Here is a 13,070-nt window from a genome sequence, read left to right on the forward strand (position 1 = left end):
TAAAGACCAAAACCACACTTTAAAATAAATATATAATATGAATATTTACACATCATTTTTCTTGTAATTAAGCTAAATAATCAGGATATTGATGTCAAGTTGTCAAACACCAGAGAGGACATTTTTATTTAACCGTACTACACTGGGATGGTTCCATACATGTTCCAGTAGTTTATCTTTAACCCTCATGTTGTCCTCGGGTCAAATTGACCCGTTTTCCTTTATCAATGTTTTTTTTAATTACCCAAAATTGAGTCCACACGATTCCACTTGCACAACGCTCTTTGGCAAGTATAAATCTCTACTTTCATTAATTTTGGGGTGTCTTATTCAATTGTATAGCGTTTGAAAAACAAATTGAAGTGTTTTACAACATATTCCAGTCTGTGATTATCTATCAACATTCCTTTAATTTTAGTCAAAATAAGTCCCAATTTCTGATTTTCTAACTCAAACATTAGGTATAATTTCCTAAACATTAGGTTTATTGACCATAAATTACAAAAATACCTTTAACTAAAGTTAATAAGTTAGTTTTACGTAGTGTTAAATGTAAAAAAAAGTGACAAACACTGAAAAAAGTGTTGAAAATAGTTACAAAAACGTAAGAAAAGTTAAAAACATTGATTAAAAAGCATCAAAATAAGTGAAGACTTTCAATTTTGATGGGAAGACTACACAAGGGTTAAACAATACCTGAAAAAATAAGCCTCTACAACAAAACCTTTCTATTAAAGCCCCTAAAGAACGTGAAAGAGTCATGAAGCAAAAAGCAACATGAAAAAAGAAAAGTAAAAACAAATGTATTAGGAGTTGACAAAACGTTGAGTTTGTTGCTATGTGGAATTTAATATCCTAATGGTGAAAGATATGTTTGTGTGTGTGATCAATATCCTTCTGTAATATAGGTTTGTATACTCAAATATTCAGTCCATATACTCACTATATAACTATAGAACGTTATATGTACTCTAGATATGCATATGGTTTGGGTCTTAACTGGAGATGTGAATATTTGACTGCTTTCCCAGTGCAGGATGTGTGTGTTAATCAGGTCTCTGGATTGAGTCTCTCAGAGAGCTCAGAGCTGTTGTCAGGAGCTGTAAGGAAGAACACACCGTTACTGAGCTGCCTTTCAGAAACAGAGGATGATGCAGCCTGTCCAGAGGCTGGTCGTTCACATTAACTCTGCACATCCACCAAAAGGTGTTCAGTACTTCCAGCCTCTGAAACAGGTTTAGCATCTGATGTTTGATCCAGAACCAAGACACATGCTCCATCTGTCAGGATCAATGAGCTGACTCCACAACCTGAATGGGACATGTGCAACCAGCAGCCTCCAACCCAGAGAGCTTTTTATATATGCTTCTATACATATGTTTGTCTTTATGAAGCACTTTGGTAAAAACTTGTTTGCTTTTAAAGTAGTATATAAAAACAGAAACTTAACATTTCCTTTTCAGTTTTCATTTTATTGGTCATTAAACATATATATAAACTGTATCTAATTATTTCATGTATGTTTTTTTGGTTTAGTATTCCTTTCAATTTATTTCCATTTCATTTATTAATTACATATTATGTTATTTAGTACTCCCATCTACAGTAAGTCCAGGTCATGTCAAACATGTTTTTGGTCTCTCTGTAAGGGGAGAAATACCTGAGTGAGTAAATAATTAACTCATTTATAATCTCCATGTCTTTACTGAAGTCAGTTTTGCAGTAACACATCCTGGTAACAGCACATCAGACCAGAGACAATAGAATAAAAACAAGTTCTACTCACATGGTGGAGGGAGTTGGGCTGAAACAAGAAGAGACGACAAATCATTTCAGCTGTCACAGTTGGAAATGCCAGAACATCATTTGTCACCTTTTCCCCATCAAATCTGATCCTCTCCTACTCATGCTCCTACTTATGTTAAATAAATCTTATCACCTTCACCTTTAATATTCATCATCATCATCATCATCATCATCATCATCATCATCCTGCTACAGTCTCTCTGTTAGTTGCTGGTTAAAAGTAAATGAGAAAATTATTTACTTCTTTGGTCTCTCACTTTTCTTCTTTTTATAAACTACATATCCAAAAGTAGGTCTGATAACTTTCCCATTCTCCTCTCTCACCTTTCTTTCTTTTGTAAAAAATGAATCCAGTGGCAGCGGCGAGGACGACAGCAAGAACAGCCACTGCAGCAGTGATGGGAATGGTCCTGTCTGAAGGATTCTCTGTTCAACAAATAACAACAACATGTCTACGAAAACACATCTTTGTTAGATTCTCACTTTGGTGAGCGACATATACAGTGGGTACGGAAAGTATTCAGACCCCTTTAAATTTTTCACTCTTTGTTTCATTGCAGCCATTTTCCAAAAATCAAAAAAGTTCATTTTATTTCTCAGTAATGTACACTCAGCACCCCATCTTGGACAGAAAAAAACAGAAATGTAGAAATTTTTGCAAATTTATTAAAAAAGAAAAACTGAAATATCACATGGTCATAAGTATTCAGACCCTTTGCCGTGACCCTCATATGTAACTCAGGTGCTGTCTATTTCTTCTGATCATCCTTGAGATGGTTCTACACCTTCATTGGAGTCCAGCTGTGTTTGATTATACTGATTGGACTTGATTAGGAAAGCCACACACCTGTCTATATAAACCTTACAGCTCACAGTGCATGTCAGAGCAAATGACAATCATGAGGTCAAAGGAACTGCCTGAAGAGCTCAGAGACAGAATTGTGGCAAGGCACAGATCTGGTCAAGGTTACAAAAAGATTTCTGCTGCACTTAAGGTTCCTAAGAGCACAGTGGCCTCCATAATCCTCAAATGGAAGACGTTTGGGACGACCAGAACCCTTCCTAGAGCTGGCCGTCCGGCCAAACTGAGCTATCGGGGGAGAAGAGCCTTGGTGAGAGAGGCAAAGAAGAACCCAATGGTCACTGTGGCTGAGCTCCAGAGATGCAGTCGGGAGATGGGAGAAAGTTGTAGTAAGTCAACCATCACTGCAGCAATCCACCAGTCGGGGCTTTATGGCAGAGTGGCCCGACGGAAGCCTCTCCTCAGTGCAAGACACATGAAAGCCCGCATGGAGTTTGCTAAAAAAACACCTGAAGGACTCCAAGATGGTGATAAATAAAATCCTCTGGTCTGATGAGACCAAGATAGAACTTTTTGGCCTTAATTCTAAGCGGTATGTGTGGAGAAAACCAGGCACTGCTCATCACCTGTCCAATACAGTCTCAACAGTGAAGCATGGTGGTGGCAGCATCATGCTGTGGGGGTGTTTTTCAGCTGCAGGGACAGGACGACTGGTTGCAATCGAGGGAAAGATGAATGCGGCCAAGTACAGGGATATCCTGGACGAAAACCTTTTCCAGAGTGCTCTGGACCTCAGACTGGGCCGAAGGTTTACCTTCCAACAAGACAATGACCCTAAGCACACCGCTAAATAACGAAGGAGTGGCTTCACAACAACTCCGTGGCTGTTCTTGAATGGCCCAGCCAGAGCCCTGACTTAAACCCAATTGAGCATCTCTGGAGAGACCTGAAAATGACTGTCCACCAACGTTTACCATCCAACCTGACAGAACTGGAGAGGATCTGCAAGGAGGAATGGCAGAGGATACCCAAATCCAGATGTGAAAAACTTGTTGCATCTTTCCCAAACGACTCATGGCTGTATTAGATCAAAAGGGTGCTTCTACTAAATACTGAACAAAGGGTCTGAATACTTATGACCATGTGATATTTCAGTTTTTGTTTTTTAATAAATATGCAAAAATTTCTAAATTTCTGTTTTTTTTCTGTCAAGATGGGTTGCTGAGTGTACATTACTGAGAAATAAAATGAACTTTTTTGATTTTTGGAAAAAGGCTGCAATGAAACAAAGAGTGAAAAATTTAAAGGGGTCTGAATACTTTCCGTACCCACTGTATTTGTGCCGAACCACCAACCATGATAGTGCTGACTCTCAGGAACAGAGTAAAAAATGGAGGAAGCTGTTGGTTAGCTGTTAACTGCTCTGGGAAATGGTTTAGTTGGCATCAGTCTTAAGACAGCAGTCAACTGTACAGATGTGTTTCTGAAATAAAGGCTGAAGGAGCTAGACCGAAAACTGGGAGTTCAGGCTTTTTGTGTGTATGTGGTAGTATGGCCACAGATATCAGACAGAAGGCTTACACAGAGCATCAGAAAGGTGAAAAATCAATAAATCAATAAATCATGAACTTCAAGACAACTGAAGTAAACTAAACACATCTTTCTGTATCTGACAGAAGTCTCACCTCTGTTGGTCCTGATCTCTGCTTTGTCCAGTTTGGTGACGATGTCGTCCTCCACACCAGAGAGCTGAAACACACAGTCGTACCTCCTCCAGTCTTCAGCTGGGACTGATGAAAGGTCCAGGTCTACACTCATCTGGAAGGATCCATCGTGGTTGGGGAGGATCTCTCCGAATTCCACATCCTCATGAAGCTCCTCTCCATCTTTCCTCCAGAACATCAGGGCTCTTTTAGGGTAGAAACCTGTAGCGTGGCAGCTGACTGGAGAGGACGGAGACTTCTGGAGGAGAGACACTGAGGGAACCTCTGCAGAGAGAGAGAGAGAGAGAGAGAGAGAGAGAGAGAGAGAGAGATCAAATGTGAATGAAAGAAAACAATGGAAAAAGAAAAAGGAGGAAAAGACAGTATGGAATTGTTAACAGAAGGTGTTAATTCAAGTAAAATAAATAAGTAAATAAACCTCAAACAACAACACTAGGAGTGTGAAGCCGTGCTAGCAGCTCTGAGGTTGTTCTGAGGTACAGCGACGCTTTGAGCTCATTTTACCAGCATGTTGATGTGTGGCAGGTTATAATCTCAGCTCTGCATGTTAGCTTTCTAATATTTCCTCATTAGCGCTAAACCTAAAGTACAGCTGAGGCTGAGAGAATGTCATTAGTTTTGCAGGTATTTGGTCATAAATTAAATTACTGGATAAACAGAAGGATTTGACCTGATGATGGCGTTAGCTGAAAAGTCAGAGGTTCAAAGTTTTTACAATTGATTCTCTGGGGACCGTGAATATATGTACAGTATTTTACAGCCATCCAGTGAGTCTGTAACAAGCTGAAGGACAAACGGACCAACTGACAGACCACCTGTCAATGCAGTTCAACTTACTTACAGTATGCTAACTGTGCACTGGAGATCATTGGCTATTGATAGAAAGTAATGTCAGAGCACTCTAACTTGTGGGTCTCTACTGATTGAGGGCTAGATCAAATCTTACCACCACAGAAAACAGCCAAAAAGAAGGTGATGTCAGACTGATTGGAGTGATAATAAAATGGCAGGTCAGTCTGAGCAGACTGGAGGAACATTGTTGTGTTCATGAAACTACATCAGGAAATGGGATTCTACCTTTTCTCAGCAGAGAGCTCTTGCCGTAGTCCACATACATCTTCAGCCATCCAAGATAAATCTCAGTAAGGAGATTCTCAATGTTTTTTATCATAGATATGTCAGCATCCCATCTTTGTTTGATGATGACAGCCTGTGGTTTTGCAGCGATCCATGTTGATGTCTTCAGGTCCAATGATATGAAGTCTTCTCCATCATAACCAAACTGTTCATAACCATTGACCTCTCCAGTCTCATCATCCCACTCACAGCCGACCATGGTCTGGAGAATGTGGACACCTGAGAGACAGACTGTATTATTATTATTATTATTATTATTATTATTATTATTATTATTAATAACAAAGGAGATGTTTCTATGGTTGATGGATCCCCATTTCTATTTCACAGCTTAAATAGTAACTAGTCTGTACATTCCCAGATGACTGATGATGGCAATGAAACAAGTGTGCATTCTGTGCACATCAAACTGTTTATATAAATATATGCAAAGTTACACCAGTGGGGGTCACTCCATAGTTTAGGGTTTCAGATGTCAAACAGGAACTGAAACCTCCCTGGTTGGAGACCATCTGAGTACCTGGTCTCTCTCCTCCATAAAACTGATGCTATCTAACATCTGCAGCCTTGGATGCAGTCCCAGGTTCAACTGACCAACAATTTACAGTCATTTCATTAATTTCTATTTCTTGGATTACCATCTCAGAAAGGCAGCTGCATTTCATTCATCTGATTTTGCACAATGGAACTTTACTTTGTCAACGGAATATTTAGTATGTACATAGAATAGACAAGCTTCCAATTTACCAACATGCAACATCAAAATCTAGTTATTTCACTTTTTAAGCAGCAACACAAAGCTTCAGATGGCAACAAAGCATTTGGATTTTTTAAATAAAACCTGTACAGACAGATGATAAGGCCCTCAATCCAATTATCTGACAGGCCAATGGTCTTGTATTTCCTCTTCCTGTGTATGTTATTGTGAAAATATGACTATTTAAGTTTAGAATTTCATTATCTAAAGGTGGGATTGAGTTAAGGTCACTTTATAGTTTAGCAGTAAAAGATAAATGTAACATGCATAAATACTGTACCTCCACTCTGGTTGAAGCGTTGCTTGAAGTGAAATATATGGGCTTTCATGTCCATTTGCTCAACCTCACATCTTTGAGTGTAAAACTCCAACTGCTGAGGATTTATTTCTAAAAATGTTTTCACCCAGTCCTGTTTGGGTTCTATTATCTTTTTGTTGGTGTCGCAGTAACCCACCAGAAGATCATCCACTTCTCCAGTAACCACATACTCTGGGAGGTTTGGGACTCCAGAAGATACAGTGATGAAAAACTTGAGAGAGTGTTGCACTGCAGGACAAACAAGGTTTATAGAGTCAGTACAGACATATATCATTATTTATCATAAATATGATGGCCTAATTAATATGATTCCGTTAATCTAAAACATGATAGTCTCGAGGTGAAGTAAAAGTGAAACTTAACTCCAGCTGAGTTCCAGAGCTACACAGGAACAAAACACAGAGCTGAGAGGAAAGTAAAGAAAATAATTAAAATGTGGTCTTACCTGGAGATGAGACGTGACAGAAGAGAAGCAACAACAGAAACTTCTTCATCTTGTTCTGATGAAGACGGGTCCGAGGACCAAGCTTTTGTCTTTGTTTTGTCTTTTCTGCTTTTTGAAGGAAGGAGGGAGTGTCTCTGTTCTGATGAAGAAGAAGAAGAAGAAGAAGTTGAAAAACTGGTTTTACTCCTGTGGGTTATTTTACACTGTGCTATATTGTGCTTCATAATTCTAATTCATCATCCCAATTATTTTCTCATTTTCCCTTCCCCATCTTCATACAATGTTATTTTATTGATGTATTTTTATCTGGTTTGTTTCTTGTGCTGCTGTAACATCTTATTTCCAGTTATTTCTTCTTCTCTTACATTCAGAGTGATTAGTAGATCTGTAACCTGTGCTGACCTCTACTGGTGACCAGCAGGAATTACAACAACATCAGCACAACATTTTCTATCTGTGGCCTGTATCAGAAAGATTAGAGCAGATATTATATCCCTAATGTCAGGGGGAAAGTGAATATATCATCTTGTAAAGATGATGCTTGAATAATGTGTTTTTAGTCTATCTGAAAGTAAAAATCTTCTCTACTGACCCTTCAGAATCATTTAGAATTTTCTTTTGAGCACAGGCTGATGAATGAACTCCACCTGAACTCACGATTGCAGCTACATCCACACAAATAAGAGAGACAGTGACCTGGCAGCAGATTGTCTTTCCACCAAGAAGGAAGTTCCCCTCATCACGACTCAGCTAATCGGATTCCCCTGAAGACAGAGGCCAAGTCCAGGGTTAATAGACCCGTTAATCCCCAAAACAGGTCATCTAAACCTTACAGCAGTGATCATCAACTGGCGGCCCGCGGGCCGAATGCGGCCCGCCAAGCCATTCGATCCGGCCCGCGACTGGATTCCAAAATTGTGAGGATCAAAGAGAAAATATGTAGGCCTATTCTACACTATTAAAGCAACTAAAAGCAGCAACAACTGAGTCTCTTCTCAGTAATCACCACCATTTATGACTCTATTTAGGCTACACCCCAAATCAAACTACTCTCTCTTGATCAGTTAAAGTTCGAGTAGTAATGCCACTTGCGTGGGAGTAGGCAGATTTCAGTGCGGCGATTTTTCTCTGACGCGCCTCTGACTGCTCAGGATATGAAATCTTAAAATTTAAATGTTTAGTGTGGTGGTGACGGCGCAGATTGTATTCTTTTGCAACAGCAACAGTTTTGTTGCAAATTATTTATTTATATATATATATAATATTATATATATAAATCAGGCATACTGGTGAGGCATTCCGGAAGGTTGGCATGATAAATGCGTACTTTTCAGTCCAGTCATCATTGAAGGACCTGTTTTCAATATCAACTTTGCGTTTCATAGCCTTTGAGAGTGCCATTTTACCTCTGTTAAGAGACCCTTCACTTCCTCAGTGTTTGTTTTTCAAGTGCTCTATAAGTAAAATTGACTTAATTGAGTTGAGGCAAAATATCTATCACCCCTGGTGGTTGTCTGTGGTATAGGTGATAGGAACCTGACTCATAAAGGCCTTCAGTTTTGTAGTGAAATGGAAAAAGTATTAACAATAAACATCAATCATAATGTTATACCAAAATTTGATTTTTTATTTAATTTTTATTTAAGGGTCCGGCCCCCAAGGAGACTGTCTGGCAAAATTCTGGCCCTCTGACAAATATAGTTGATGACCCCTGCCTTACAGGGTTTGTTAAACAACCTAAACAGAAAAACTGTTTCTCTATAGCTGCATTAGTTTTTGAAAAGGGATGCCATATTTAGATTTTTTAATAAATTAAAACATTGTCATTAGTTGTAGATGAAAAAAAAGGACAAAAAAACACATTTTCAACACCATAAACAAACTTAATATAAGGTGTAGTGGGAGTAGTCATGTAAAACAGAAAATGTATCACAACTGTTAGTTAGTAGATATGTTTAATTTATCATACGTGAAAAGTAACCTTGAGAATCCAGAAAGACGAGCTATAAAAATAAAATAAAAACCATCCCAATAAGGAAGAAAAATGTAATTGACATAGATTATTTGGTGTAATATGCAACTCCTGCAACCACCAAAATAATACAGATCTTGTCCAGAATGGTGTCAGATTTGAAGTTTTGCGACTTTACAAAATCTAAACTAGTTACAAAATGAATATGTGCGGAACTATTTATGTGAGCTTTCAGTCAGAGGCCTTCTTTGAAGCCTGATGCAGAAATTTACTTTATTACATTCAACGTTGAGTGTTGCACCAATTTGAGTGTGTTTCCTCTCAGTTGATCCTTTGTGTGTTAAACTCTAGCACCGTTTAGGTTCACTCACAGTCATCAAATCTAATCTCGAGATTCAGTTTGACTCCCTGGGTCTGCCAGTTCAACAGACTCTACCTGCGGAGTTGCCCTGCTAGGTTAAATCCGTCACCATGTGTTGCACCAAGTGGATTAAATCCTGACTCCAACAACTTTTATTTGTCTTTACTTTTATTAAATCCAAGTCCGCTCCAAACTCAGATCTTTCTTTCAGGTTCTGTACAAGACCCTGGTCATGAAGACTTTGGCATCGTTCCTTGACAGCACTGTAAAACGCTGTATGTAATTCCTCCCCCCCCCCATACACACACACACTGAATAACCTCAGATGAACTTAGTGTGAGCAGGGTATTCCTCTTTGTGCGACTAGTAATCCCATTACGAGGAGAGTTAGCATGCCTCGGAGATGCTGCGTCTCAAAGTCAATCATCATGTAGCCTGATGAGTGATGATGTATCAGTTTTACACAGATAAACTGAAAACTGAGCTCACTAGGAGAACATCAATATTTTCTTTCAACACTTCAAATGCTCACGTATTTGCTGCCAAGCAACTGGAGGTGCAATAAGTACTAACATCTTAATTTAAACTAGCAATAACACAGTGTAAATAAAGGTCCGGCATTCAAAATTTTACTAACGTAAAAGTACACAAGTATTAGCATGAAAATATACTCAACATACCCTAATTGAAAGTACTCATGAGGCACAAAGGCCTATTTCATAATTAATTATGCGTTCATCCCTTTAATTTTAGCTGGTAAAGGTGGAGCCAATGTTAATTACTTTATCTTGGTTGCTTCAAATGCTAGGCTCCTAAAAAAATGCAACTTCCTTCATTGCAAGAATCAAGCAACTTGTTAAATGAGTAAATACTCAAAGGAATTAACTTTGAAATGGACTTTGGGAATCCTGTATAGCTGGATGGAAGATGGAAGTGTCCCTTTATCCACATTTCATTTGCTTCTAATATTACCAACTGATGAACACCCAACATTACATTTTTCTACATGAAGAAGACCAAAGTAAAGTTTTGTTTTTGTTTCAAACATCTACTCCAAAATGCTGGTATTGTGACTCCAAAGTCATGAAGATTTCTGTGATTGTCTTCATTTTTCTGGCTGTTGACCTGAACTCCCTCCGCTCCCTGGACTACCCACGCTGGAAGCCAGGATTCATTAAGGTGTCTAGATTTAACAATCCTTTTCTGTTAATAGATGCCTCAGGTCTTGGCAAAAGCGCTTTGATAATACTTATCCACCTCGTTCTGGTCGCCACTAGTTTTCCAGTCTGTTTTGCATCTCTGCCAAATCCTCTTTACAAGGCCTAACACCACCGCCTACACGCATCTCTCCCTCTCTAGCTCCTTATTTTCCTCTATTTTAATCCCTCTCTCCTCTCAATTAAAGGATTTCTTTCCTACTCTAAATCCAAATCAAAACAAGGTTGGGGGATAAAGTTCGAGATTGCAACAGGTAAAGGTAAAAACAGTCCCAAGACACCGACCATGTCATCACAATGTCCCAGGTTTGAGTCCGGATGGGGAACTATGTTGCCAGATTGGGTTTTGTTGTTTTGCTCACTTGGACTGGCTACTTTTAATCTGATTGTTTTGGATGATTGTTGTTTGGTTTGACTTATGAACTAGAGCAACTTTTTGTAAGACTAAGCAAAAAAATATCATAGAATGTGACCAGCAGATTAAAAAAGTGTCTCCTGGTATTTATTTATTTCATAAAACCTAGTTACATGCAGTCTATGATAAAACCAATGGAAAGTTCATCTGTGACATAAAGTCCACATCTAAATGCAGTCTGATGTTACACAGCAACAATGTCCAAAGAGTATAGTGAAATGAGCATTTGTGCCTTTTTTTGATATTTGATATTAATTATAACCAACTTGTACAATAAATATAATGTTTTCATCTTTATTTAGAAGCACATTGTCTCCCTTACAGGAGCTATTTTACTCTGAAGGTGACATTGGTTTTGCATGGCCCCTGGCAGAGCTTTTCAAAGCCCAGGCAAACAGATGGCAAAATCCAAATCACCTGTGGAGCTGGGGCCAACGGTGCTAAGAGAGGCAGGGTGCTGAGGTGCACGTCAGCAGAGGAATTAAGTTGTGTTATTTAATACAGAAGAGAGATCAGCAGTTTGCCAAAAGAGAGATTACTGAATTGAGTAAGAGGGCTGTATTTCTTCACGCAGGGTTCAATCTGAACTTGTCCAACCAGAAACTGCATTAATACAAGTGTTTCTGTTTAATATGTGTAAATAGTGTGCTGCTCTAAACTCGTCCTGATATAAAGAATCAATGAAGCATTGGGAGTGGAAGTCTGCAGGCAGTTATGTCATCTTAATCAGTGATCCTGCTTTGTGATATTATCTAATAGGAGTCAGTTACTTAGCTTACACCTCGATCCACTGCAGCCAACTAGAGTTTGGCTGTTACTTGGCTTCATGTTAGCTCATTGTAAGAAACAATGCTGAAACTGTGAAACAGTCAAAACGTGCGAGTATCTGAAACCTCCAGTCGTGGAAGAAGTGTTGAGATCCTTGAGTAAAAGTTGGGGTACCAACGTGTTACAAATAAAAGTCCTGCATTCAAAAGTGTGAATCAGGACCCCTGGCCCCTTGGGCAACCTGGGCCTGTTCCCAATAGGCCCATTCAGTAATCCATCCACAAACACATGTGAGTATTCACATGTCTGGGTAATCGATTACAAACAGAAGATACATTAAAGTAAGCTAGTAAAGAGATGAGGGAGGGGACAGGCTCAGAGGTTAAAAACAACTCCAGTCATGACCCCTGAGTCCTAAAGAGCTCAGACATTTAAACCCTGGCGGTGCCTCACATCTATCGAGGGACCACCCTATCGATGGATAGATATTGTTTCTGTTGATGCTAGTTGTAGAAGTTGATGTGTTTTCTGTGTAGACTGGTTTACAGCGGAGCAGATGGTGGATTTAGATCGCGGACTCACTTGCCACTCGCCACCACTCGCTGGATTTAACCAATTAAGTTGTTGCCTGTGTGAAGGAGGGTTAAGGTAGTTCAGGGTAGGACTCACTTTTACTTTGTCACTTCCCTTGATCAGGTTTATTTTTTACAGCAGATAAAGCCTGTGACATGCTTGGAATCAGGCAACATGTCAGTGCCAGGTTCAGTCAGCTGACTTGTTTATACCTGCAGGGCAATCCTTGCAGTCTGGAGAGTTTAGTCCAACCTTTAACCTGTGTCACATCTAAAACTTCCATCTTCCCTGTCACTCTCATTCCCCTCTTTGTTGTTTGTTTGTCCATCCTTAAATACTTTCCTCTCTTTCTCTACTGGCGTGTCCTAGTCCCCAAAAACATTATCTCTTCCTGCTCTGGTCCATTTTGACATTTTGCTATTTCGCTTCCGTACAGTAACATGTCCACTTACAGACTAATGGAAATAAAACCTCCAAAATACACATCTATTTGTTGAATTTTACTACACTTTGTGTTAGAAAGAGGTATATTCCTGTAAAAACCTTTGACTCTATTGATAATGTAGTTATACTTACTAAAATAGAATATGTTTATGCTAATGCTTTTGTACTTTTACTTAGGCTGAGTAAAATTTGAAAAGCAGGACTTTTAGACTATTTCTACAGTGTGGTATTGCTATTTTAACTTAAATAAACAATCTAAGTACTTCTTCTACCACTTGTAGTCCGTGATGTCCCTCTTGCTGTGCCTGTGTCTTGTGTACTCTACAATCA

The 13,070-nt window shown here is 39.0% G+C and overlaps 1 protein-coding gene across 1 annotated transcript; it reads right to left on the reverse strand.

The window, feature by feature from the left end:
- Positions 1 to 989: 989 nt before the first annotated feature.
- On the reverse strand, positions 990 to 7,054 carry LOC116676733 (major histocompatibility complex class I-related gene protein). Its single transcript, XM_032507639.1, has 7 exons — positions 6,991 to 7,054; positions 6,507 to 6,773; positions 5,410 to 5,688; positions 4,294 to 4,596; positions 2,131 to 2,232; positions 1,787 to 1,804; positions 990 to 1,100 (listed from the first exon to the last, which is right to left on the reverse strand). The coding sequence occupies exons 1-7, from the start codon at positions 7,037 to 7,039 to the stop codon at positions 1,051 to 1,053; spliced, it is 1,068 nt and encodes a 355-aa protein (XP_032363530.1). The 5' UTR covers positions 7,040 to 7,054; the 3' UTR covers positions 990 to 1,050.
- Positions 7,055 to 13,070: the final 6,016 nt, after the last annotated feature.

The sequence above is a fragment of the Etheostoma spectabile genome, unplaced genomic scaffold, assembly GCF_008692095.1.
Source record: "Etheostoma spectabile isolate EspeVRDwgs_2016 unplaced genomic scaffold, UIUC_Espe_1.0 scaffold00003701, whole genome shotgun sequence".
NCBI lineage: Eukaryota > Metazoa > Chordata > Actinopteri > Perciformes > Percidae > Etheostoma > Etheostoma spectabile.